Below are 21,803 nucleotides of genomic sequence, written 5' to 3'. Positions count from 1 at the left end.
CAATCAAGTGACACAGACACGGAAGATGAAATATTTGGATTTTAAGTGCAATAGGAGACCATTCTTCAAACAAATAAGGACACACACACACAAACATTCAGACACACAGACACACTTTCTGTCGTCGGGGGAGCTGTAACCAGCTGAGACAGAACTCCGGGAGTCGGTCTCTCTGTCCTCCGGCTCTGTGATCAGTGAGCATCACAACACTCAGCAAACAAAGTTAACGTGGCGAAGGCAACGAGCAACAGAAGGACATCATTTGAGTGAAAATATCAGCAGCAGAATTGGCGAAAAAACCCTTTAAAACTACAAAATATACAACTAGGTGTTCAAAAGTCCACATATATTTAATAAGACATAAGTTAAAAATGTTGGGACTGCAACAACACATGTAATAACTAAACAAAATGCATGTTCAAACATGTTCACTTCATTATGTCATACAACCCACATGTCATAATGCATGCATTATGGAATAACCAACCAAAATGGTTGTCTTTGTGCAAAAACAAAAATCATAAGCTATTTTATGCTTTCAAACAAAATCACTCAAAATTAATTAATTCTTTCGGTAGATAATCTTTCATTGGCCAAAACTACATCTTTTGTTGATTATTAAATAATCCATGTTATTACATTTCATAAAACAAATGACTAAAATGCAAAACACTCATTTTGAAATATGTAATATATTGCGTAATGCGGGGAAATGCATGAAATATTACGTTCAAGCTTTTTATTACGAATGCAGCAGATTATTACAACATGTGGTCATTACATAGTGAAGTGAAGACGTGTTACATTTTGTTTAGTTATTACACAAATCAGTGTTATTACACAGGAATATTACAAGATCGCAGGTTCTCTTAAAAAACTAAAACAAACAGTAGGAGGCAACACATGTTCACAGGGATTCATCATGAAGGCCAAAACAAAACCAAAATACTGCATGAAGCTACCTGCGTGAAGGAGATGCGCCACACGGATACGGTAGCACGCTTCTTCTAGAGCTACGAGCTTACTGGAGAAGTGACATCATTAGGACACCTGCTGCTGCGAGAGCGACACACATCCTCTATCAGGAAGCGGCTTTAAAGTCACACGTCGACACCGTCTATGCTGAGCAGCACTACGCTAACGGGCTAAAAGACGGGCAATGAATGAGTGGCGACGGGGCTGTTGGCATCTGAGAATCTCAAAGCAAGGCCAGAGTTTGAGAGCGACTTCCTGGGTGGAATAGCAATAATAAATGAAAACAAACAAATTCAGGCGATCCTTAGACAAGTACGGGAGCGTTCCCGTGTCTTGGCTGACGAGGCCGTCCACTCTCGCCTTTGGTTCCAAGAAACACACACACTCCTGTTTGTCACTGGTCAGCATCAAAGCTGATCACATGGGGAGGGCAGGGGTGTGTGTGGGTGGGTGTGTGTGTGGGTGGGTGTAAAAGAACATTCCTACATACCGGTTCAGGACCTTCTATCACAGTGAATGACACATCGTCTCCACATGCACAACACGCTAATAGAAGACAACCTGAACGTAGCACCTACAAGATGTGTGGTTACTGGTGGTAATGGCAAGTGAAAATGACCAGTATAAACCATGGGGGGAGCAGCTAACAGCACAGCCATACCAACTGTGAGGGGATTCCTTACTGTGTCAATAAAGAAGTCGGTCAACAAGGCACCTTTAATGTTACTACAAGGAACTTTCATTTTGCGTTGTTTTTGTTCCCCGTGGACAAAAGCCGGCCCAACGGCTCTCGTTGTCCCCCGTGCCTCCTCCCCCATCACCTCCACAGCAGCGTGGTGTGGACTCCCAGCAAGCGGGCGAGGAGCTCCAGGTCCTGCAGCCGCAGACAGATGCAGTGCAACTTCCAGCTGGAATTGACCACGCGATATATCCTCCCAACCAACACTTCTTCTTCTTTGGCCGCACCCATCTGGATCAGATCAAGGATTAAGGAGACAAAGCTCTGCTGGAGTCTGCACTGAAGGAGTTGCTCGTGAATGCTGTACAATGTTTCATCTGATGTCCATGACATGAAGGCATCAAGACCATCTATATAGAACTCCCTAATTATCACGCCATGTTTACTTATGGAGGTCATCAGTATTACATCCAGACAGTTTCATGACTAGTTCAAAGTTCCTTGTATTAACTTTAATGTGCAGGAGTAATACTGTAAGCCTAAGCAGATAATGTGTATTAACTTAAATTGAAGGTTAAGCTTTGATTCTATCTTTGTGAGTTGGAGAAGCAGCATAGCATGATTAGATATAATGCGCCATGAAATGCAAAAGAAGGTCCTGACAGTGGTGAGGGGAGTTTGGGTCGTGACAGAAAGGGGCACCTCAGAACATGTTCACAGGTTTCAGTCAAATGTTTCCCACCTCCTCCGAAGGTCATCCACCTTCTTTTTTGGGGGTGTCGCTGACTTGGCCATAGTCAGCAGATCCCCAAAAGGATCCTGAGTCTTCTGGCGGTCTCCCTCAGCACGGAGCGGCTTTGCCGGTGCGCTCGCGGCCGTGCTGGGGACGGACGTGGAGTCCACGAGGCTGGAGAGGGCGTGATTGCTGGCGGAGAAGTGAGGCAGGGAGGTGACTGAGGAGGGGAAAGCTGACTGGAGCAGTCCATAGCTGGGCGGCTGAGTCGAGCTGCCTGGCGAATGTTGTCTGTAGAGACTCGGTAGTGTGGGAAAGGACTGTGGCTGGGCTGCGGCGTGTGAGTAAGAGCCAGGTGGAGGCCCATAGACCCCACTGAAGGGATTCCCACTTACAGTGGGTGAGTAACGCATGTGAGGGGAGGTGTGCTGCAAGGACTGGGCAAAAGGGTTGAGTGAAATTTGAGGATGCAGTGGGAAAGGAGGCAAGCCCTGCGGGTAGGACCTGGGTGGGAGAGTTGGTTTGCAGGAAGACGACGACGCGCCAATGTCAACCCCGTCGCTCAGCGAACCAATGGGTGCTGAGCTGTTAAGGGGGTCTAGAAGGCTCATCAGATCTATACTGTCCTCAGTGGCCTTGGTGGGCTTCAGCAGGTCTCCATCTGTGCTCATGCTCAGGGCTTGTCTAAACTCTTGTCCCCCTGACGTGGCCCCTCCTTCGCCAGCTCCTGCAGGTTTAGAGCGCGGCTGTGCGGCGGGGGGAGCCAGCACGGTGCCGAGCTCGGGCGTCTTCCTTCCGTGGGGACGTGGAATGGTAATGTACCCGTGGACAGAAAGGTCCAGGTTGTCGGGGCCCGGGCCGGAGCTCTCGCAGCTCGGAGAGTGGGCTTCTATCGGCACGGGGGGTCTGTCGCAGGCAGGAGGCACGCAAGCGGGTGGGGCGGCGGCGTCCTTCCCCACGCTCCACAGCTTGTTGTACGGGTTGGACAGCTTGAGGCCTGGAAGCGTTCGCGAGTGTTCACCGACACTCAGGTCCATCCGCTGCAAACACAACAAGTGATTCAGACCTTTAGAGGATCACGCCAGTGCCTTTTCTAAATCAGCTCAGTACCTTGTATGTTCTTACAATTTTTATTGATAACCATTTCCTAATTCATGCGTCTTTTCCTACATTTTCCCGTGACAGTGGTGCTAGATGAAGATTAAGATGGTCAACGACAATCCATAGGATTCACCCTCAACATATTGCATGGCCACCTGGGCATTTGTTGACAAGCATTTAGTCGTGGTGGTTTTCAGTCGATGTGAACATCTGGACCACATCCAGAATCTGGACCTAATGTCTTTTTGGAAACTTTTTTACAGAACCTCTGACCTGGTAGGTGAACTTGGCTTCTAGCTCCTCCGTGTCTTTGGGAGTCCTCAGGTCCTCCAGACTTTTAGCCAAGGTGATTGGCTGAATGTCCGGCTCGTCCTGGCAGCCGAAGATATCGCCCAGCAGGTTGACATTGGAGAACTTCTCGTTTACCGGACTGGGAGGGGCCGTGTGACTCTCGGCCCCAAAACCGGGATCGAGCCCTTCTATCAACTCGACCTCCTTCAGGGAGCGGTATGGCTGTGGCCTGCAGGGACAGTTTAACTGATTATTCATCTCTTCTTTGCATGGCTACACTGTACCCAACCCGGAAAAGGACCAATAGCCTTTTACCCCAAATAAAGACTCACCTACATCTTCAGAGTCTATGATGAATGCCATGCTTATATCTACACTCCTCCTACTTATTGTCTCTTACTGACAACAAATCTCATGAAACCCATCATTTCATTATAGTGAACGTGGTTAATTTGGAGCTGAATAACTACCACACTAAATATCTATTAATCCACAGATGACAATATTCCACAAAAAATGCACGACTACTTCTGTGTGAGACATGCTTAATATGAAACTACACTGTTTGAGGAAATGATGTTTGTTTTTGAATACAAGTATATCTTTGTGACAAGTTTGCAGCTTGAATAGGATAAAGGGGCTTGGGGGCGGAGCGGTACAAGGGGTCCAATGTCCATGTAAAAGCGGACCATGGAGATGTACTGAAAGTTTCTGGACTTATTAGGTTATGAGAGAAACCAAAACCATCTCTGCTGATTTATACTGATGGTTGATGCTGTGCTTCTAGTTATTTGCATGTGGATTAACTTGGATACAGTAGGCTTTGTATAAAATCAAGCGCTTGGAGTCAGATTTAGTTTTTGCCCAAACGCATGCTCGACTCAAGCCGAATCTAATTCCCCTGTCTCATATGTAAATCATAGTTTGACTCCTCTACGATGACCGTAACGTCCTGCACGTTAAGCTTTACAACACACGTACACACATTTCATTAGAAAGCAAAGAGCGGAGAAAAGCTTAATAATTAGTCAACAGTGCAAAGCCAATTAGAGAGATGCGTACAGAGGAGACCACTCGAAAGGGACGGAGAAGAGAAAGCTGTCAGGAAACCCAGAGATGGAGTCATCGCCGTACTGGAGCTCGTCTCCGGACGAATCCTCGGAGAGAAAGACGGTGTAGTGGCGTGTAGGACGGATAGAGCTACGGTAAAGGAGAAGGAAGACAACAGGAAATTCACAGCGTGTTACATGTATGTTAGTGAGGAGCAAGAAAGAGGATCAGGACGGAGGAGGAAAAACAAGAAAAAAGACAGTTTGGGATGTTTCATTAACATACAGAGCAGCATTCCATCCCATCATCCAAACCACTTATCCGAATCAGGTCGGCGGCGCTGGAGCCGATCACAGCTGACAGTGGGCGAGGGCATGGTTCACCTGGCCAGGTCGCCAGTTTATCATCATTTTGAGCATCCAGTTAACCTGAGCTGCATGTCGGAGGGAACCCTCGTTGCTAATGAACCGCCTCTGATATCTTTCATTAACGATAAAGATCGTTACTCTAATGTCAGCTACTTCACATACAAGCTGCATTTCAGACTTAAGTTTCTTCACTTGCACGAAACAACTCAATTCTTGCCATAAACAATCAGGATGGTGTTGGTTAAAATAAATAAATAAATGATGTCTCGAACTCTAAAATCAAATATCACAATGTCTGTGTCACTGTGAGTGAGCAACGGCCTCAAGCAATTATGCACTTTTCCTTTTCAATAAAGTGATGTAGAGTTAAAGTTGATCAAATATCTTTATATGTAGTCATCATAGAACACTTCGGTTCTCATTACTGCCCTTTATTGACCTGATATCAGGGGTTATTGGCCTCCACTCGTCTCTCATCAGACTGAAGACTGGGAGGGGTTCAAAACTTGTATATGCTGTGTCCAGTAGTATTGTCTCATATTGTCCATCATATGTTCATATTTTGTATTGCCTCACTTTATTAGAGCTGTATTCACTTTGTTCTATTTGATAAAAACCACATTACAGAGTGCTCAAGAGAAATATATCACAGAGAAGATAGTCAGCTCTACTGGGAGGCTTCTACTGGGCGGCTTCGACTGGGAGGCTTTTACTGGGAGAATTCTACTGGGAGGCTTCTACTGGGAGCCTCTTATGTTCTTTAAACTTAAAGAATCTCATCTACAGTGGTTTTCCCCTCCACCTCGCATGCCGTTCATTGGTTGTCTTCATATTCAAATGCATTTGCTTAACTGCATTTTAAACAGTGGGATGTATTGTACATAATGGAGGTCGGCTTACTGGTCAATGCTGCTCTCCAGACTCACATTGCTGCTCGGTCTCTTCAGCAGCACTGGTGTCCGAGCCTGTGGAAGGGAAACAACAGATGTGATGAAAGGGAACGCGACTGGTTTAGTACAGCTACGTCCTCGTCACCGAGACCCACGGCAACATATCTACTGCAACGTCTGGAGACGGGAAAATAACATTGTGGGAAAACTTGCAAAAGACAAACCGAAACTGTTCAATTAGCAGAGTGCAAAGAGTAAACGCAGAAATAAAGTTTAAATACAGTTTATTCACTCCAAATCAGTTGACGGAGACCTTTTCTCTTTTTCTGTCACATTACTTGACAATTGCATAGAAAATGACACAGCATTGCATATTAATGTCCATATATCCATTTTGTTTTTGTCATTTTGATTTAAAGCTAAATCATCTAAGTTTTAATGGGGCCAGTTTACTAGAATGTAAACAGATACAGGATAAACAGGGCTCTACAGCATTATATGTCCATAACAAAATATTACCCTTCTTACATGCCACAAGCATGATGGGAACTGTAGTTACAAAAAAAAAGAAGAAAGAAAACGTGACATGCATAGTATAGAATAATCTGAAAAAGAAATATAAGTTCATCACCCAACTGTGATTGACCAGTGTGTTTATACATTAAACTCATCTCTGCCACATTTCTGCCTACCTGTCCAAAATGCACAGTGATTGGCCCATCATCCAAGGTCCGCAGTGGCCCCTCCCTCCTGACTGTACTGGAGGAGGTGAAGCCTGCTGTGTTGTCATCGTCGATGACTGCTGACCCCACTGTGGAGAAGCCGTTTTCTGCCTGTTCCTGCAAGGGGGGGGTTGGGGGGGGGACACAGGGAGGTGGAGGTTAACGTGGGAGAAAGGAGTGACGGCAGTGCAGCGGGAGAGAGGTTGCACTCTGCGGTTGCACTCTGCGGTTGCACTCTGCGGCGCGGGTCGTGGGTCAGAGTATTGAAAGTAAAGAACTGTCACCACCGTTAATACTGGATTAAGACTCAAACTTTCCAATATTCACATCAGTGATTACAGGAACAGCAAAGAATGATCCAGGATGGTTTGTCAGCCGTGTAGCACTACATACCTTCTGCTTAAGCCGGCTCTTGACTTCCTTGATACGCATTTTTGCATGGTCCTTTGCCTGTCGAACAAACAAAGCCAGATCCTTTTTATTCTTGTTTCTAACTGACAATGCATTTTCTAACCTATAATAGATGCCGGGGAAGTGCTTACAAACTTGTAAACGGTCTTCATGGCTGGATTTGCCTTGGTCTTTACTGTGTTGATGATAGCCCCGCCTCCTTTCTGTCAGAAAACATCGACACAGCATCCGTTAGTGACGGACACATTACTGTATTTTTACAATCCTGAGGCTTCCCAGAAGTGGAGCTAAAACAGAGAGATAGGCTTTGCAGTTCTAAAATGATAAAGCTCTATGAACACAGAGGCATGAATATGGTCAACAAGTTGGTACTTTACACCTAGTTTTAAAGTTGCCTAGAAAACAGAAATTGTTGCATGTAAAAAACACCTCCATATTGTGTCATTATACAGAGACGCCAAAAAAAGGTTATTTTTCTGAATATATGTATTCTTTCTCTTCAAGCCACCGCAAATGCAAACGTCATCATCTAAAACAGGGGTGGGCAAACCACGGCCCGCGGGCCGTATAATGCTCGTTAGGCGTTTTAATCTGGCATGCCGAGTATTATAATTATTCTAAAAAAAAAATTAAATTAAATTCTTTTTGTATGATTATCAGGCCGGCTATGGGCAGGCCTGGCGGACATATCATCAAATCGGCAGCACATTGCCATAACTGTCAGCAGGCAGTAATATTTAATTTTCACAGCTACTTAGCTGTCAGGGATAGGAACTTCAGTCAAGGTTTCACATTTATAAAATTACACCACAGAACTGCATGCTGGGACGTCATGTCAAACTCCGTCGCAGAGAGTACATAAATGAGTTCAAGCTATTGGCCCGACCCTCCACAATATTTTCTGTTCCTCATGTGGCCCCATGGGAAAAATAATTGCCCACCCCTGATCTAATTTGTCTCCAAGCACAAAGCAAAGAATATTAAAGGCAATGCACTAAGTGTGCATGGTTTCTGTGCATAACAATGTTTACCAGATGACTTGGATGTTGGATGGATAAATGGACAGACATGCAGTGTGCATTGACCCTCTGTTAGCACAGCAAATAGCCATGAGAAATACCAAAACAAACATGCACTGCATTCTTTAGAGTAATGTTGTCAGTGTGGGTAAGCAATAAGCATCCAGACGAGCTCACCTTCACAGTGAACAGCCACTGATGGTAGGTCTTGTCACTGCCTGTGGGGCAATCACAACAATAAAAGGTCAACAACACATAGTGGGCATGTTAGGTAACCTGAGAAGATCTTGGAAATCTACTCTTAGAAATAAGTAAGGCTGGACCCAAAGAAAACAATTATGCATGACCCCCAAAAATCCATAAAGTACGGAATGTTAATCCCACATTATTCGTTATACATTAAGATGAATAATCATGCGTTATTTTTAGACATTTATTTAAAGGCTGAATTATAAAGAGAACTACGGGCTCATCAGTATAATGCATTTCATTTTGGAACCAATTTAGTTTCAAGAGAAACTAAACATCAGACAATAGATGCATGGTAAAGAATAATATTAGCAAATAATGACTGCTGGTTTAAGAAGTTGTTTTGAGGTATAGAATTGAGGCCATGTCTGAAGACTGAGTCAGGTATCATGTTTTTCCATGAGTTGCATCCTGTTCAGAAATGGTGCTGTTTTACTTGTTTTGGGGTTTTCATCAAAAGAAAATACTGAGATTTAGTTTTACTTTTTTTTTTAAATGGTTGAAGCCCTTATCTTTGCTCTCTCTTATTTCTATTGATTTGTTTTTAGCAGCACCCACCGGCCCTCTCTTTAACCTTTGCGACAAAATAAGTACCTTTTTTAATAAAATAACTATTTTACCAATTCCAATTGGTTCCAATACAGAAATATAGAGGCTGGCCTTTTCATGGTGTGTATTTCATCATGTGATTCTCCTATAAATGGATTAGTATAGATGCACGCTACTTTCACATCAACAGACCTGGTTGAGTGATATACTAACACGTCACGGCTGATTCACCTGCATACTCGCCCATGCTGATCTCCTCCTCAAACATGTCACTGAAACCTTCTCCCGCGTTCAACAGGTCCAACCGGCCATCAATGAACTGCAAGTAGAACCGCAGCATGTATTAACAATGTAAGAGGAGGGGGGTGCAATAGAGAGGTGTGTGTACGCGTATGCGAACCTGTTTGAAGAGCTGCAGCTGGATGGCGTTCTGGAGGAACTGTCTTGTGGTACTGGAACGATGAGTCACGAAGGTTTCCTCATTAAATGTTATTGGCTCTCCCTAAAAAAAGGAAGAGAACACTCCAGCTGTCACAGCACTGTACAACTCCATCACAACCTTGTGTATTCTGTGTCCGGTAGCCCAGACACAGTAGCCTACTTCAGTCAAAAGGACCAAGCACAGACTGTAGAAGTGGACGTAGTCACTGTGATTTGGGGGCTGATGTTATGAAGCCTCGAGGCGTCGCCATTTGGAATACGTAAGACATCTCACTGTATGCTTTAGGCCGGCCTTCCTGTTGACAGGTCGCTGCCGCTCCCAGAGCTGTATACGGCGTCACTACATCCCTTCTCCGCATTACAAATATGGTAAATTCCGTTTACTGGTTGCTAAAAACAACATGGCGACGGCTGTAATCCAAGATAGCAACTCGCCGAATTTGAGGGTTCAGAACAGTCCACAAACCAATGAGTGACCTCACCATGACTATGTCCACTCCTTATAAACAGTCCATGGTAAATACACTGAAACCCCAGACATCAGACCAATGGCGATGGGCTCAGAGACTGCATACGTACATACAGGCTGTAAAGCGTCCGAGGAGTAACTTTGGTTCAGTGCCTCTCTGAAAAGACACTGAGTCTGTCATCGAGGTCAACGGGACTTACAAACAATGCTGATGCTATTTCCAAAGGATTTAATTGGTAAAAGAGGTTGTTTTTTTTGTTTGTTGCCAATTTCAATTGGAAGCGCAGCATAAGTGACATCTACAACTCTGACTGTAAGGTAGACAGTCTTTGCTGACCCACCAATGTCCCTTCATAGCACACTCCTCTGGTTTGTGAGAATGATATTGTCGTCAACTCGGGCATCCACTTCCTCGCTCATCCTTCATGTCTGCAGTCTGCAGGATCTACTCACCGACTCAATCTGCAGAGCGTTTCTGTAGCTGCCGAACAGAGCCGCCTGACTCCTGAGGAAGGCTCGGGCCACACCGTCCCCGGTCGTTGTTGAAACCTTCCTCAAACGACTCTTTAGAGATGAGACCTGCAAGACGAGAAGCTACGGTCATTACTGCGCAAATTTAACTGTGAATACCGACGCCCACATTGAAAAGACGCAAGGTGTCGTGTGCAGCGGCTCCTCACCACGTCGTTGGGCAGGCTTTGGAGGTCATCATAGGGCGTTTCCAGGGTGTTTGTGTCCACGTTCAAGACCACCACGTCATCCAGAGCCATCCCTCGAACTTTCTACATGCAACAAAAACAAGTCAACTGAAATTTATATTACTTGTTACTTTTATCTTATTACTTACTACTTATGAGCAGTGCTATTGTAATCCTGTAATTTTCCCACTGAGGGACTAATAAAGGATTATCTTATCTTATCTAAAGCACAAAGCAGGTGCTTGTAAGACAGGTGGAAACTATACAATTTAAAGTTGCAAAGTCATAACCACGTACCTCCATCAGACTGGAGTGCACTCCGATGAGGTAGGGCATTGGGGCACTGACAAAAAAAAAGAGATAACAACTGGGTTATGGAACTCAAACTCAGCAGTCACTGACTATTCTACTAAGCATGTCAGATATTAAGCTCTGGTCATGCACAGTTCCAGCCTTCAACAGAAGGACAGGTTTGCAGTGCGGATGACGGCCTGCGTACTCACCAGCAGTAGTCCAATAGATGCTGAGGCAGGACAGGAATGTAAACATGTTGCCAGTGCATCGGGTACAACATGGCCGTCGACCCGTGGACGCAAGCGGTTAACTGGGGACAAACGCATGATGTCACATCACTGCTCTCCATGTGCAGCTGTTTACAGTTTCAAATGCAATTCAGGAATTAAATAAGACACATTCAATGTTCTAATGAAATACATAAGCTTGCATGCATAAGCATGTTATTGATTAGGATTAAATTTATAATTTATTCCAATTATATCAAATGTGATGATGGCAAACTATGGAGCCCAGCATGTGTCAGGAGAGAAGGAAACATATTGTTCTTTGTTAGCGCTCAATTAGCAAAACACCACATAACACTAGCCTTGTGTTACTTTGAACGCTTAACAATATTAATCCATTTACAAAAAGGATATTTTTCCTGCATTTACTTTGAATCATTATGAACTTTTCTTTATTTTTTGTATTTTTTGAACACACGTTTTCTACAAGAAAGAAAGAGTTTGCTTGTGAACGGAGAGGTTGTCGGTTAGATTCCTTCGACTTCCTTGTGCGTCTACACCGGCACTGGAACATTCCTGCTGCAGTACCACCGTGGAGGGTTTCACTAAAAAAGTGCTTTAAAAGGGAACATCACTTAAATGAAGAATTTCAATATTCCAATCCAGAAACTCTCAATGTGATATCAATTAGAAATTAGCTTTATTGTACTGTAGTGTTGTTGTCAGATGGGAAACAGGTGGTGCTTTCAGTGTCATCTGAAACCTGATACTTGATGTTACAGACTTGAGTTTTGGTACTCTAGTTTTTGGGCTGGAGTTGTTTGTTTACCAATATTGTCTCAGACCAAATAAGTGGTGTGAATTTAGAAAATGGACGTGGTTCCTCTTTAAAGTAGAGATTTGAGGATTAAATTTGTGTTATCTTGAGCTTAAACTTGTTTTGTTTAAACATACAGCAAACTGCACATTCTAAAATGGGAACATGAACAATTTAATTTGTGTGCATGCTGTTTTCATATTTGTTTGTTTTCCTCGCTCTCCATCAGAGTTTGCCATCACAGTAGAAACACAGAGGTGATTGTCATGAACTTATATGCAGGAGGAGACCTAGTTGTGTTCGACTTTGACCAAGAGGGAAACATAAAGTAACATAAGTATTCTTACATTTCTCATGAAAACCTTTTGTCTGAATATTTTGTTCAGATATAAATAGATGTTCTGTCTGGAATCGACTTATTAAAACCCACATTAAAAACAATTTAATAATGGAGTGTTTCACTTCATATTGTATATTCAATGTCAGGGAAAAACTCCCAAACTCCAAATAGCAAAGTATCAAAATGACATTCTAAAGAAACACTTTTCTATAAACAGATCTAGTCATTACTGACAGATGTAAGGGCTGTGGAAGAGAGAAGGAACAGAGTGGACTCTACTTACAGTGCTTAGCTTGCTACAGCAGATGAGGACTCGACGTTCATAAAGCATACTAGCGTACAGATGAAGCATGTTATTGACATCTACTGCTACAAAGTACTCTGTTAGGTTTCTCTGCAAGGGTCAAACACAACAAGAGAAAAACAAATGGGAGAGTTAGTTGTGAGGGTAAACCCAGTGGTGTTATCAACTTTGGCTCGCGTCTTTAAACTTTAGCATTCAGGAGCTTTTTCAGTTGACATCATAAACAATACATTATTGAAATCTGGGCGGGTGCAAAGTGCGAGTAAAAAGAATAATACAATGACAGTTCTCATTCCTCATCATGACAACGTTTCTAGCTCAGACAAAAGTCATAATATAATCTTGTATTGTGTTTTTACTCATTTTGTGTGTTTTTAGGTTACAATATGCAAGCAACTGACACAGTCTACAATTAACTCATTTTAGTTGTTGCCAGTCGCCTTCCCCTCTTTTCTTGTCTGACGACACAGAGTAAGGAGCGGTTAGCTAACGGCTGACGCCGCACCTCAACTTTAGAAAATAGCTTGCTACCGTTAGCTCTACACAAGCCACTGGTTGTCTTCACCACCACACAAGGCCTGCCTCTCCATCCAACAGATTGCACAATGGCAGGAAAAAAAAGACCGCAAATAACGGTGAGCTCTTTTATGCCAAGTTGAAAGTTGTTCAACTTGAGGCGTTCAGGATGCTACTGAGAAATCGAGAGCTGCATCAAGAGTATCTTCTGACCACTCAAAGCGTTTTGTACTTGTCATCATTACCCCATTCACACCCATTAATGCACTGTTGGGCGTGAATTCATACAGCCTTGGCACGGGGAATTGAACTGCCGATCTTTTGATTGAGGAACAACCTCCACAGTCGCCCCTAAAACACGTGAACAGAATTACAGAAATCCCCCGCACTAAAAGGGGAGTGAAGCAGTTTGAGTGCTACTTTTGCGTTGCGTTCTTGCAGCAGCGACCCAACGCCTCGTGTTGGAAATACTCCAACTCACAGCAGACAAACACCCAACGTCATTAGGATGTTTCTCTTATTGTGGAGACTTTTTGCTGGATACCCCGAGCCAGACGAGGAGACCAACTGCAGTTACTATGATCTGAACAGAACCGGTGGAAAATTAATTTAATTCCTTCAAACTGCCATATAAAGTATTAGGAAGTGTACGATTCGTGCTTTTGTTAAGCTAACATAACGCTAAATAATTCAGTGGTTGCCTAGGAAAAGAAATGTAAAAAGGAGAGCACTCGTCGCTTGTTTATTCAAGGTTGAGCCAGTCCATATTGCACAAACTTTCTGGATATAATATTGGAAATGGAAGCAAGTACGATATATTAGCTGTTTTATATGAATGTACCAGACTAACGATAAGTAACAGATGTGTTCCTGCAGTGCATGCAGGCAAAGCTTTGCTTAAAACATGACCGTGTCAAGGCAGTATTGATCTTAGAGCCATAAAGATGCTCACACAACTCATTTAATGAGCTTGTGGTCATTCTAAACGGTCTGACTTTAAAAAGGAGTGTTTCTTCTAAACCAGGCGACGTGTTAAAGCTTCCTCCACCCAACAGGACTTTGCACCACATTAAACCCACAACAGCTGACTGCTCACACTGAGCTAACCCGGACGCCACTGCTCACAGATACAAATCAATGGTTGGGGTCAAATGTAAGAGGGTTTGACTGGGATGTCTTTTCAGCACCCGGGTGAGGGGCGACACTCACGTTCTCCGGTATGCTGGGGAGTTCCCTTGTGTCAGGCACAGTGAAGAAGGAATGCTGGAGAAAACAGAAAACAGGAGTCAGTACCTGTTTGGTACAGAGACATAAGTTGCACTCAGTCGGCTGTGATGTGGAGAAGTCGGACTCACCACACCGAGATGAACGGGCACCCCGGGCTCTGGGATGGGGAGCGTGTGGAGGGACACCAGGAACTCTTGCCATTGGCTTTCCTGAAACATTCGGACTATTTAAAAGCCACCCAAAACAACAAATACGTTTCTTGTATCCCACAAGACACACAGATGCAAAGTCAAATGAGTTCATTGGCAAGCAAACTGACACAGGACAATTACTGCAGAGTCATGTGAGGCATCTGGATTTGACCGCATTAGGGTCTCGCGATATTGCCGATAACGTGCCATTTAAAAATAAAATATTGATATCATAATCATACACATATGATACTATTGTGTAAATAACCCGTCTGCTCTTATATCATCTTGTCATTTTATAAAAACAGCCATCAACTAATATATACTTTCATAGTCACTTTATAACGGATGAAAACACACAAATATTGTAAATAGCCAAACATTATTATCAATGCAATAAAATAAATGTCCAGTAGGGCTTACGTTACTGGGAACATTGTTATTAATATGTCAATTCAAATATATATATATATATATTTAACTTGCAATGTGTGGTTAACTTTCAAATTGCCGTTACTTGATGCTTTGTTTTACAAAAGCATCAGCTCCCATCGACTGTGTCACAGCTCTGCCAAACAACGCCCCCTAGCTGTGACATAATGACATACCACGGCCTGAAGGGAGTAGTTCAGGGGGCTGAGCGGTTGTCCCGTTACCACAAGGTAGCCGGTTCAATCCCGAGTGCCCCCATAGTTCACATGTTAAAGTGTCCCAGAGCCAGACAATTAACCCCTAGCTGCTCCACCCGGCGCCTCACAGGCCCACTGCTCATAACCAAGGATGGCTCAAATGCAGAGAAGAATAGTCATGATAATTTTATACACAGTTATGGTTGACTTTACTCCATTTTGTCAAAAAAAGAGACAAAACACACATTTAACGAAGTTAAAGATGAATATTGCCAGATGGCCCGTTTTTCTTTTCTATAGATATCAACATGTCTTTTCAGCTGACATTTTTCTGGGTGAAACCTGGAGTGAAAGAGAGAACTAATAAAAGCTAAACACTGACGACAGCTGACACTTTCAGTGAAGAAGTCCAGAGAACGGACATTACGCAAAGTCCCCACAGCAAGACGAGTCAGGACTCACCTGGCCTTTGATGGTGTAGTCAGCGAGGATGTTTAGCAGCTTGTAGAAGACTTCGAACCACGGCAGGTAGCTGAGGACCAAAACCAGCCTCACTGTTTGTGTATGATGGCAGTGTAAATACTTTTCATACTTCAATGAACATCCTGAATGATTGTTTTCATTCATTTGTACCTGTTTTAAATATATACTAATACATTCCCACTGCCAGATTGCACTAAAGGTCAGAAGGGTTTGGTAGCTTGTAATCAGCATTTACTCTTATAATTGTGAAGACGTTTACAGACAGACACACACACTCACCTGACAATGCAGTAGCAGGTGTGGGCTCCTGAGGAGAGGCGGCAGAAGCCGAATCTCTGTTTGCTCTCGATGTCGGTCAACACAAATGTGAAGTTCTGGCCGACTTGGTTCACTGTTAGGCTGCAGGGCGAGAGAGAGGTCAGGACGGTGGACAGAACAGAGAGAGAAGGACAGAGAAAAAAAAGTGTTTCTAAATAACAACAACAACAAAAGAAGAACACACATCTGTGAAATCAAAGACATTACCACCACAAGGTTGTGTGCTTCAACCAGCCAGTCATGTCGCAGTTTGTCGCATGTCTGTCCCACATGTCTTCATCTCATCACTGTATCCTCCTAATTATTAGCATTAGCTCTTTAACTGTATATAAGAAGTGCACGCAGTCATGGTGACGTCACCCATTGGGTTGTGGGCTGCCGTTTTGAAGCCTCGAGTTTGGCAGTCGCCATTTGAATTGTGGGCGTCACTATGTTGGCATTTGGCTAGATTTAATGATCATTTTCTAAATGAACAGCATGCTGTATTACAGGAGACTTGAAACTAGAGATTGAGACATAAACTCATGTTTGCAATGATTACTGAGGGAATATGTCAGTCATTTTTCGATAGACTTCTATACAACCAGAGGAGTCGCCCCCTGTTGAACATTAGAAAGAGTGACCTCAGTGGTCAGAACTGGAGGTTGCCACCTTGTTATGGCCAAAAAAGGGTTTTGTGAGGTCCCTATTACCTTTGACCCCAACAATCTAAACAGGTCATCCTTGAGTCCAAGTGGACATTAGTGCCAGATGTAATGAAATTCCCTCCAGATGTCCCTGAGGCATCACGTTCACGAGCAATGAAAGGACTTATGGATTGACAACCCGAAAACGTAACGTCTGCGGCCATAGCTGTCGCTAAAGCTGAGGCATACAAACACTGAGCAACTCAAAAAACAACAAATAAACAACCACAAAGCCTAACTGTTTAAGAAAGAAAAGAGTCAAAGCTCCATCATCCCGTCCAACCCGGTTAGAGCGAGAGGCCTCCAGTCTCGCTACCAATCTCTAGTAGGCATGCTCTATCTTAAGAGGACCTGCACAAGGTCCACAAACCCTACTCCCTGGATCTGGTGTTTCTTGGTCAATACCTGTTGTAAAATGACTATGTTAAAATGTGTGTGTGTGTGTACCTGTCCATGTTGAAGGGGAAGCAGAACTTGGGCACAGTCTGAAGAGTCTCCTGTAGGACCCAGAAAGCAAATAATAGATTAACAATATGTAATAACAATGTTCCATTGTTTTAAAAGGAGAGACGTTCGAGCGGCTTATGGGAAGGATGCAGAGTGGAGGAACTGAGATTGAGGGGAGAATGGACAACGCACACATGGAAAAAGTAACAAAAGAAAGATGGGTTTTCAGGTTACCCAAGATCCCCACCTCTGACATGAATAAAATGCGATACACAACAGTGGTGCATGCATAGATTGATTGAACATACGAGAAGAAGAAAAGAGAAAGAACTATGGGTGAAAAATAAACCTACGATTAACTGTGAGACAGAAAGCAAAAGGAAGACCAGTATATTACAGCTGTCAAACCTGGTCTGTGTAGTCTTCAGGGAACTGCCTCCGCACCTCCGGCCCTGTTAGACGTGGACAGACATGAAACGGCCGTGGACAAGTGAACACAACGAGTTGCATTGTGTGGCGACTCTTTGAAGGAGTCTGAGTTTGTCCCTTTCTCCCGTTTCAACAGAATAAAGCATAACTGGATAAACATCATTGTCTATAATCTAACATAAATTCAGCCAGTAAAATAAAAATAAAATGCTGTTGGATGCTCTCTCCAGCAGGTGGACTAAATGACAAGGGCTGCAGAAAGTTTTTAGAACTGCAAGGAACAGGAGATGCTGACAAAACTTGACTGTGGTCCTGGTGTTTCTGAGAGAGGAAATGAATAGAAGTGTAACACGGCCGTTAAAGGCCAGGGTGGACGTCAGGACGTGTGAAGCCAAACTCAAACCAACTACAATCAAGACTTAAAAGATTCCCGCATTTAGGATCAGCAGAGCAAGTCAGAAGGAGGCTTCGCTTGTCACAGAGATGGATATGGCATCTTAAGCACTCAACAGGAAATGATGAGGCACAAGATTCTTAGAAATACAGCCATTGTCTCTCCTCAGTATCCAGGAAATCAGTCACAAGTTGCAGATTAAATTGTGTTTTTAAAGACGAGATACATCCACATTTTATAAAAGCCATCATTTATCTCTAAACTGACCTTTTTGACTTATGAACCCATAACAATTAGTGTAACTGTATAACTGTTTGAATGCATTTGAATTACAAGCAAATTTACAAAAGATTTGGTTTCCCCTTTAATCTGCTCAGACTGTTTCAATTGAATACTTATCTTGAGGTTGATTTATACTCCAATAAATAAAACAAAATTAAGGTTTAGTCACAAAAAAAGATTTACTCACTGGAGCTGCTGTGTGCGCCTGGATGGGCGACCTCCAGATACACCTCAAAGGTGGACTCAGGGCTCTCCCTGCAACACAGATTTCAATTTTAGCATTGTGCTCTTTGCATGTTATGTACAAAATAAGCCTAATTACGATATAATAGAAGGAGAGAGAAAAAGAGGAAGAGTTTATTTCAGAGCTGGCTGTTTGGAATAAAAGAAGCTATACTTCGAAACAAGCAATGCTTATCTCTAAATGTATTGCCGGTTTTATAGTGCATGCCAGCCAACATTCCATATGAGGGAGCTCCCTTTGCACCAATCTGTGACCACAAACCACAAACCAGTGTATTCAGAAGTTCAGACGGTGAAATATGAACCACTGGAAGATGACTATTCTTCAAGCTTTACATCTCAGGCAGGTTCATTACCAGCGACTTGATGTTCCTTTTTTTTTTAGCGACTTGATGTTCTAATAACACAATGTGACTGGATACACTGTACCTTAATTTCACTTCATACACCTCTCCAAGTGAACATTGGGAATTAGGACATATTGGTCTTCTTAATTAAAGCCCTACGCTGCCATCCAACTTGCATGATTGGCTCTCATCACAATCACGCGTCTCTCGTAGACCTGATGGGCAGGTTGCGCCTCAGCCCCTAAGTGTATGATGACAAGAAAAGCACAGGTCCATCCATGTCCTAAGCTTTATGGCTCCAAGCCCACTGTGTAAACAGGTTAATACGCTGTTTGTTTTTACAGACAGCATTTAGCCTCACGTTATTCAATCAAAGCACGTCATACGTCTGGAAGGGCAATGTTCTGGCTGCTGTGTTGGATGGAGGTAGACTAAAGGGGCATGACTTTGATCAACCTACAGGTTCAGGCCTGTTTAAAGCAAACGGTTATTTAACAAGAGATAAATGCATACAAAGGTGTCAGCATTACAAACATGTTAAATTACAGATGACTTCTATTGGATCTTCAGTTTTTAATGCAATTAAAAGGGGTGTGGCCTCAATTTTATGCAAAGTACGTAAGCGTCTAGGATCAACATGGTGCTTAAAAATAAATATTACAATATTACCCTTTGATGTTACTTTAATTTAATTAATAATAACCAAGAGAGACAGGATTGATGTCAGCGACTACCAATCCAATCCGCACTGTCTCAAACATCTGCTTCAGATTTAGAAGCAAGACATAAAAGGTCCTGGAAGTTGGAACAATAACATTTCATCCTGTTGCAGATTAAGTGAATCCGTCATCTTTTCCATAAAGTCTTTATGCATATCTTTTTGTTTTTCTCTTGAACGTATTTTACAAACGTTTAGTTCCAGTTGTGTATGGGACTGGCCTGCCGCTGTCCTTTCAGCACCACAGCTCTGCTCAGCCATCTCCACGGACTGACTGCTCGCCGACGAAAGGTGAAGAGAAGCAGATGAGGCTTTCAGAGCAATGCTGCGCTAGTGCTAAGCTGTCTTCACAAAACAGTGGCTTCATCTAACCGGGACAATCAGTGACGGACGGAGAATGAATTTAAGAAACAGGTCACACTCGATTTAGTTACTTGCTGTAGCCAGGATTTAATAAATATATAGTTTATAATAACAATATTGTAGAGTTTATGTTATTTCACACTCCAGAAAATATTATGGTGGCGAAATACTGAGTCGTCGTCCTCACACACACGCACACACACACAAAGTCACATTTGAATATATTTTGCCTAAACTATACGAGCATGAGCCCTAAACCTTAACTATGTGTCATGGAACAGAAACTGCTCCCTGTGTTGTTAAAGACCATAAAATCAGCAGAAACCACCCAAAAGAGTTGACCTCTGGCTCCTGAGTGGCAGCGCTTACTCAACCAAAGCAGCTAAGAGGTGGACCGTGGTCGTCTCAGAGACATCCAATAACCCATAGGCTGATGCTTAAGAATTCAACGTTGGCTTATTGCTTGACCACCAAAAAAATAGACACATTCGTTCCAGGGGCGTGGGGGTGGGTTGGGACATTAGCCACTCCCTGAACATCCTGCTGACAAGCAATTCTAAAAAAAACAAAACGTATGTGAGATTACTTGAACTGTCCCCCCTGCTGCTGAATGAGGAAGCCCAAAAAGAGCGTTAGGATATTGTGACGGTAAAGATGTGACACTCAAAGACCAGGCAGCAGACCCACTGGATGTCTGATAGTTGTGTCTCTGTTAGTGTGTGAGTGTCTTTGTTAGTCTGAGTCTCTGTTAGTGTGTGTGTGTGTGTGTGTGTGTGTGTGTGTGTGTGTGTGTGTGTGTGTGTGTGTGTATGTGTGTGTGTGTGTGTATGTGTGTGTGTGTACATAAGAGGTAAATACACTGTATGGAACAATAGTAGTTTGACTGTTTACTGTAAACTGCACCAGAGTGTTACTTGATGCATATCATCAGAAAGGACGGGCTACACCGTGCAAAGGCTCCTGGTAGACCCTTGACATGCCTTCACTGGGTCGGGGACGTGACATGAAGCCAGAAGACGACACGGACCGTTCCTCTTCTTCCCTTTGGTCCTGGACACTAGCCCAGTCGGCAACACGAGTTTCAGCCTCCAGAAACGCGCTCCGAGCTCCCGGAAAGACATATTTGACCAGAAAGCGCTGTGTTAGCATCGAGCTAACGTCTCGTGAATGACCAGCAGCCTTCAAACCCCTCAGGAGACACTTGACATGCTTTGTTTTTCCGCTCCGTTAACTGGAGCAGCGCCACTGTTTTTAGCCCGTGTCGCAACAAGTCAGGGCCTCGCACGGGGCTCTATCTGCCCCAATGACTGGCTGGAACAAAGCTAACACCGCAGCCGGACAACAGCTCCGGCCGACCGGCGGACCGACGCTCTTACTTGATTCGGGACCCCATCCTCGTTCCTCGCACCGCCGGCGTTGTCGGCAACGGCTCGCGGTGCACGGACGCGTCTGGTCCCGAGGTGTTTTTTTCAGATGCTAACCTGTCACACAGCGCTGTGCAACGCCATGGTCCGTTACGACACGCGTAGATCACGCTCTGCGCCGCGTTGAACTCTGGGACTTGTAGTTATTATTTTTTTTGGAGCAGCTGGGGCTGTCACGCGGAGCATAGTGCTGGAAACTGCAGCTTCTTTCACAATAAGTGTCGTAGACGATGGTTCATGTGATAGATGTAGCGGCTGCTTTAGTATATGGTTACTTATTTTTTATATTATGTAGTTAAATGTGCCTTGTTTACTCGACCCGGAGTTACGAGCAATACTAAAGGATACATGCAGTGTTTTCTTTTTTCAAGAGATGTATAACACAATTAATAGGGTTGACCAAAATTGGATGAATGTTGCTTTATTACCATTAATGGAGGAATAATCTAGATTAAAACTTTTATAAACTTTTATATTCT

The 21,803-nt window shown here is 43.5% G+C and overlaps 1 protein-coding gene across 2 annotated transcripts; it reads right to left on the bottom strand.

Moving 5' to 3' along the window:
- Positions 1-331: 331 nt before the first annotated feature.
- Positions 332-21,411, bottom strand: dennd1a (DENN/MADD domain containing 1A). Of its 2 annotated transcripts, XM_068574140.1 has the most exons (23): positions 21,277-21,411; positions 18,417-18,484; positions 17,533-17,576; positions 17,125-17,174; positions 15,953-16,072; positions 15,653-15,722; positions 14,499-14,579; positions 14,353-14,406; positions 12,607-12,717; positions 11,149-11,249; positions 10,943-10,988; positions 10,628-10,729; positions 10,401-10,526; positions 9,438-9,539; positions 9,269-9,356; positions 8,417-8,457; positions 7,352-7,423; positions 7,203-7,259; positions 6,780-6,926; positions 6,098-6,162; positions 4,842-4,979; positions 3,762-4,008; positions 332-3,427 (listed from the first exon to the last, which is right to left on the bottom strand). In XM_068574140.1, exons 1-23 carry the CDS (start codon positions 21,291-21,293, stop codon positions 2,378-2,380), a joined length of 2,997 nt encoding a protein of 998 aa, XP_068430241.1. In that variant the 5' UTR covers positions 21,294-21,411; the 3' UTR covers positions 332-2,377. The 2 variants fall into 2 exon arrangements, with proteins under 2 accessions (XP_068430241.1, XP_068430242.1); XM_068574141.1 differs by lacking the exon at positions 4,842-4,979.
- Between the last annotated feature and the right edge of the window lie 392 nt (positions 21,412-21,803).

Source organism: Clinocottus analis, unplaced genomic scaffold, assembly GCF_023055335.1.
Source record: "Clinocottus analis isolate CAN_PGR_092001 unplaced genomic scaffold, fCliAna1.0.p SCAF_13, whole genome shotgun sequence".
Classification (NCBI taxonomy): domain Eukaryota; kingdom Metazoa; phylum Chordata; class Actinopteri; order Perciformes; family Cottidae; genus Clinocottus; species Clinocottus analis.
This window is presented reverse-complemented; position numbering and strand designations above follow the sequence as displayed.